Source organism: Canis lupus, chromosome 5 (assembly GCF_003254725.2).
Source record: "Canis lupus dingo isolate Sandy chromosome 5, ASM325472v2, whole genome shotgun sequence".
In the NCBI taxonomy this organism is placed as follows: Eukaryota; Metazoa; Chordata; class Mammalia; order Carnivora; family Canidae; genus Canis; species Canis lupus.
The window spans coordinates 31,859,087-31,865,303 of NC_064247.1; the positions used below are offsets into that span (position 1 = coordinate 31,859,087).

Below are 6,217 nucleotides of genomic sequence, written 5' to 3' on the forward strand. Positions count from 1 at the left end.
GGAGAAAGACAATGTAGGCTCTCCCAGGCCGGCTACTAAGTGAACATGTTCCCCGCTCTCTGCCCCCAGCACAAAACACGGACGAAAGGGAAACGGGCTTCGCTGCTAATTCTGTAGGCTGCCGTTTCCAACTGAAAGACAGGGACAAAAGAGATGAGCCAGCCTGCTGCTCACAGGACCACAGCAGCTCCGGAGGTAGAGCAAGGGGACAGGCACTAAGGAAAGGTCAGCAGCAAGGAGGAAGGAGCCCTCTCTCCCTTTGGCCCTCCAGGAGTGGGGTGGCGGTAGAGGCAGTGGTGGCAGGATGAGGAGCAGGGGGGATAGAAACCCTGGGGTCAGGTCCAAGGCCTCTCCTGAGGGGAATGAGAGGAAAAGGAGGCAGGAGGCTAACAGTGCTTCTGGCTTAGAAGTCCAGAAAGGAAATGCCACAGCCAAGGTCAGAGGGCATTTGCAGGATGGCTGCAAACCCCAGGTAGCGGGGGTCAGGGCAAAAGTGGAGGTTTATAGGAACAGAGAAGCCCTAGCAGAGTTCCACAGGGTTTCAACCACAGGTCATAGTTTAGACGCTCCCGTTTATTGTATGTAACCCTGTAGCCAGAGTTAATCAACAACCAAGATGGGAAGGGAAGATGGGGTTCATCCCAGAGCACATTAAGGGCAGCTGGGAATTCCATCGTATGATACCCCAACAGGCCCTGCCCTGCAACACACGCGAGCACACACGGAATGAAAGCCAATGCTTAGTCTCCCTCCTCAGCAACTTATCACCTTGTCTCCAGCAAGGCAGGTCTCCTGGCCCAACACTGCACCAAACAAATTGTGACCTGAATGGCAAGAAAAACTGTGTCACCTAGAGAAACCCAATTAACAACATGACTCTGCTCTCCTCAATTCCCCTCTCCCCTCCAGGCATATCCGGGGCACCTGCGTGGCTGACCGCCTTTTCCCACCACTGGCCACGTTCCCTGGCTAACAACAGCCAGACGGGTTTGAACGAGGGGCCTCCAGAGAAGCCAACCCTGACTCGACTGGGGAAATTCTGCTGCCCCCTACACCGTGGCCTGGTAGAGGAAGGACGAAGGACACAGGATAAACGCAGCCCCTGCGTGGACAGTCTGGAGTGTTCACCTTGAAACCACTAGTTGCTTCTTAAGTGCGCGCTTCTGGCTGAAGAGGGACACAAATGCTCCTGAGAGCTCCCAAATGGGGGCGTGCACGTGCCCCCAAAGGGACAATAAACAGGTATTTCTAAGAAATTCCTGCTGTGGTTGACTCCTGTAATCCCTTTCCACCAGAGGCCCTGCCCTGCGACGCCCCCATCATCTTCCCGCTGCCTGCCCACCGACCCCATGCAGCACGTCCACACACATAAACATCCTCCCGCCGGCCCTGCCTGCCACTGCCACGAGCCAGGGCTTCTGGAGAGAAGCAGCGCCCCCCCCACCTCCCCCCCCAGCACTGGTCTCGGCTCCGGCGCGGGGCCGTAGCTGCAGAGTTGGTAATGCAATAGGCAGGGACCCCGAGACCGGATATGCCTGGTTCTGGACTGCTGTACTTGAAACAGGAGAGGAGGCAGAGGGAGCGAGCACACGAGGACCAGGGGGACGAGGGCGTCTGCGGGGTGCAGACGGGAAGGCCGAAATTCCGGCCGGGAGGGAGAGCTAGGCCATCCAGGGGGTGGGCGAGGCGGCGGTGTGTGGGGGGGGTGCTGCTGTCAAGGCAGTGACAAAGTCAAAATTCGAGGCGCCGAGCGAGGGTTGGAGGAAAAGGAGGAGGTGGAGGAGGAGGAAGGAGACACAAGTAAGGGCACGGCTGGAAAGAGGCCAGGGAGGGGGCCGGCCGGCAGGACCGTGCAGGTGACAGGGCTGGGGCTGCGGGAAGCGCGGGGGTGGGGCGGGGGACGGGGGTCAGCGGCGCCGGCAGAGGGGGCAGGGGTGTGGGGGCGGGGCAGCGCAGGGCGGGGACCGACCTGGCTCCGGGAAGCTGCAGCGCGTGCCCCGAGAAGGGGAGCCGAGGGCGAGGGTGAGGGCGAGGGCGAGGGGCCCACAGCGGGTGGCAGGGGGCACCCGGGGGACAGCGGGCACGTGAGGCGGGCGGCCGCGCCGCTGCCCCGCGGCGGCGGCGGGGCAGGAGCCGGGGCGAGGCTGGGGGCGGCGCGCTCACCCGCAGGGCGGACAGGTCGATGTCGTCCAGGCTGCGGGCGGGGGCTGGGTCGCCCATGGCCTCCGCGGGCAGCCGGGCCCCGGGGCCGCTCACGCTCCGGCTCGGTTATTCCGCTGCCGCCGTCGCCGCTTCTCCCCCATCGGGGGATCCCGGGGGCGGACTCCGCCGCGCCTCCCCCGGAGGAGCGCGGAGGGGGAGGGCCGGCGGGAGGACCGACCCACCGACTGACAGGAGCAGGCGCCCGGAGCCCGCACCCCGAGTCTCCCGCCTCTCCTGCGCAGGCGCCGAGTGACCGCGCGCCGGGAGGGAGGGCGAGGAACGTGACGCGAGCGCGCCGGGCGCCCCTCCCCCTAGGCGCCGACACCTGCGCGCAGGCGCAGGAGAGAGCGCGAGCGCGAACAGCGCGCGCTAGGACCCACAGAAGTGGGCGGTGGCCGGGCGGCTGCGGAGCGCGCCCACCGGCCGGCGCGCCTGCGCACTCGCGCTTCCTCCCCTCCGCCTGCGTTTTGCCCTCTCTCTCCCCCATTTCCTTCTCCGCTCAGCTTTGACGCTTTTCCTTCCCTTTCCCTCCCCCTCTTTCGTGTGCCCAGATGCCAATCAAGCCACCCACATCTATTTGCGGGGGAAGGGGGCGGGGCCCAGCCCCCCTATTACTAGGGGGTTGTTATGGTAACACCCCACGCGAGGGCTGGGTGGCCTCTAGATAGGATGGGCTGTCCACCCACCTCATTGCCATGGCAACAGTGGAGCCGCCGAGGGAGGGGCCTGGGGTGAGAATGTGGCTCGAGAACCCACGTGGGAGGGAGGCTGGGGGCTCAGGGGGTGCCCTGCACGCCCCACCTTGGCCGGAGTCGGGGGTGTTGAGGAGGGGACCCGCGACCGCAGGACGGGGAAATCCTCCCGGACACCTTGCCCTGCACGAGGAAGCTGCTTCAACAATTATTCGCTGACCAATCCCTGGAGCCGAGTGTAGTGGAAGGTGGGGCAGGGAGACGCTGAGGACCCTGCGTCCAACCTCTTCGGATCGTGCTTGGGTCACTTAGGTCTGGGGTTGGCACAGCAGCCCCAGCCATTACCCCACTGGAGGCTGGATGATGCTATGACAAGAACCAGGAGTCATGTTCTGCCTTTGCTGTGCTGTGCGACCTTAAGCCCATTGCTTTGCTTCTCTGGGCTTTTCTTTGCCTGCGAAGTTGAAGAAGAAGGCTGTTTGCTCCCTGAGGTCACTTCCAGCGGTGACAGTGTCTCTGATCAGGAGACCCCACCACCAGTCTCCATGCACACACCACTTAGGAGAGTTTGCACGGAAAGTCCTTGAAAGGGGTGGACACCCCCCTTTCTGAGTTCTTCTCTTTGGCGCATTTGGATGCACGTCCACTTTTGCCTCCACCCCTCCTGTTCATTATGACATTGTCCTTGTCCGGGGCACAATCGCCGCTTGACCTCCATTGCTCTTTATCAGCCACCTGCCTGGTCTGCCTTCCAGGACTCCCTTAAGCCAGTTCTCCGTGCCCACAGAGGTTTTTAAAATTCAGACCTGGTGTCACCCCTGTTTGAGAGCTTCCACTGCGACCCCAGTTTTGAATAAAGTATGGCGTCGAAGACCCTTCAAGATTCCACCTGCTTCTCCTGCCTTGTTTTTCAACACCGTGCGGTTCAATCTCACATGTTCCAGGCATCCTGAAATTGTCTCCTCACTGTGGCCAGAACCCCAGAAACCCTCCCCCAGCCTGTGCATCTGCTATGTCCTCTCCCTGGAATATTCTGACCATGCCCACTCTGACTGCCCCTTGCTTTGTCCTACAGGTCTGAATCAACTCCTCCACGAAGCCTTCCTTGACTCACTAAAGCTGAATATTGTTTTAACCACCTGGCCTAAACTGATGAGAACACTCACTTTGAATTGTAAATGTCTGCCGCATCCCCATAAAGGCAGGAATCAAGACAGCCTTGTTCAGTGCAGGTCTTGGCACCCATTAGAGGTTCAGTAACACACTAAGTGAACGAAGGACTCTGTTATCTGGGCAGGCCCTGTGATATATGCTAACACAAGATCAACACCATGGGATGGGGGCACCTGGGGGGCTCAGCGGTTGAGCGTCTGCCTTCGGCTCAGAGTGTCACCCCAGGGTCCTGGGATCGGGTCCCGCATCCGGCTCCCCACAGGGAGCCTACTTCTCCCTCTGCCTGTGTCTCTCATGAGTAAATAAATAAAATATTTTTTTTAAAAAAACATGGAATTGTACGAAAAAACACAGAATTTGAACTTAGTCCTTCGGGCAAGTCATTAATCAGGTTCAATTCTATCATTGATAAAATAGAGATAATAGAAAGATTAGGATATAATAAAACTAGATATGTAGATTGGCATAGTAGATCCTTAACAAATTTGCTTATTACTGACTCACAGTCAATGTTTAATAAAGAGATACAGAAACAGTGAGTGAGCAGGTGAGGATTACAGAGGTAGGCTGGCCAAGAGGCTGCAATCCAGAAAGTAGGAAGAGCAGAGAAACCAGCCTGACCTCATGTTCGTAATTATCAAAGTTGGACTATGGACACTTGGATACATGACAGTTCATACTGTCTTTTATGTTTGTATATATGAAATTGTCCGTAATAAAAACTTAGAATTGATGTGGTAGGGCAGCCCGGGGTGGCTCAGCGGTTTAGCGCCACCTTCAGCCCAGTTTGTGATCCTGGAGACCCAGGATCGACTCCCACATCAGGCTCCCTGCATGGAGCCTGCTTCTCCCTCTGCCTGTGTCTCTGCCTCTCTCTCCGGTCTCTCATGAATAAATAAATAAAAATATTAAAAAAAAAAAAAAGAATTGATGTGGTAGAGAAAGTCCCAGATTGGGCATCAAGGAAAGTTGAAATATATATTTTTCATTTATTGTTTAAAATATATTTTAAAATACATTGTTTAAAAACATTTTTATTATTTGAAAATTTTTTTTTAAATTTCTTGTTTAGAAGTCAGAGGAGGAGCAGAGGGAGAGGGAGAGAATCTCAAGCAGACTGTCCGCTGAGCACAGAGCCTAACGGGGCTCAATGTCATGACCCTGAGATGATAACCTGAGCCGGTATCCAGAGTCGGATGCTCAACCGACTCAGCCACCCAGGCGCCCCGAGGAAAGTTAAAATATTAAAAATAAGACAAATTTATGATCCCCAGGGTCCTGGAATCGAGTCCCACATCGGGCTCCCCACAGGGAGCCTGCTTCTCCCTCTGCCTGTGTCTCTGCCTCTTTCCTTGTGTCTCTCATGAATAAATAAATAAAACCTTGAAAGAAGAAAGAAAAGGAAAGAAAGAAAGAAAGAAAGAAAGAAAGAAAGAAAGAAAGAGAGAAAGAAAGAAGGAAAGAAAGAAGAAAGAAAGAAAGAAAGAAAGAAAGAAAGAAAGAAAGAAAGAAAAGAAAGAAAAGAAAAGAAAAGAAAAGTAAAGTCTAGGATTAATCGGGGTGGGGGGTGCAGATAGATCAAGAGACAGTGTGAAGCAGAGGCCCACCTAGCCGGCTCCAGAGGGCTGCCACCTCCACCTCCTCCCCAACCTCCACCCCCTACCCCCTACCACCCCCCCCCCCCCCGCAGTTAATGAGGAACCGGTCCCTTAGGGAAAGAGGCACTTACTGCTGACAATGAGGCTAATTAGCAGGATGCCAATTAGTACCAGGGGACCACTGTATGTGGGAGGGGAGGATTTCTTGTGTGCAAGTGGCTTCTTCAGAGGGAAGGAGGGATGGACTCGTGGGATGGCAGCAAGACCAACTGCATCCCCCCTCTCCACACTGCCACCCGCCTGCACACCCAGCTTCCAGAAAGTCCTCCTCAGCTCCTCCATCTGTTCCTCTCCCTTTCTTCCTGCTCCTGGGGTCAATTCTCAGCCTGGGAAGCAAGGCTGAGGGAATGATGGGCAAAGGCAGGACCTATGCTGAGCTTTTTTCTGATTGCAAAATATTTCAGATACATAGAAAGATATCTACCCACTGCTCAGCTTAAGAAATAAATGCCTCTGGGCCACCTGGGTGGCTCAGTTGGTTAGGCACCTGCC

At 56.1% G+C, this 6,217-nt stretch overlaps 1 protein-coding gene across 11 annotated transcripts in view; it reads right to left on the reverse strand.

Annotated features, from left to right (window-relative positions):
* MINK1 (misshapen like kinase 1) overlaps window positions 1-2,459 on the reverse strand; it is a 42,056-nt gene extending 39,597 nt beyond the window's left edge. For 7 of the 11 annotated variants that reach the window (XM_025428692.3, XM_035716329.2, XM_035716328.2 and 4 more), the window contains exon 1: window positions 2,164-2,458. In XM_025428692.3, the coding sequence (XP_025284477.2) occupies window positions 2,164-2,220 (57 nt within the window). In that variant the 5' untranslated portion in view covers window positions 2,221-2,458. Of the gene's footprint in view, window positions 1-2,163 lie in introns of all 11 variants that reach the window. The other 4 variants (XM_025428688.3, XM_025428685.3, XM_025428686.3 and 1 more) reach the window with 1 other exon arrangement.
* Window positions 2,460-6,217: the final 3,758 nt, after the last annotated feature.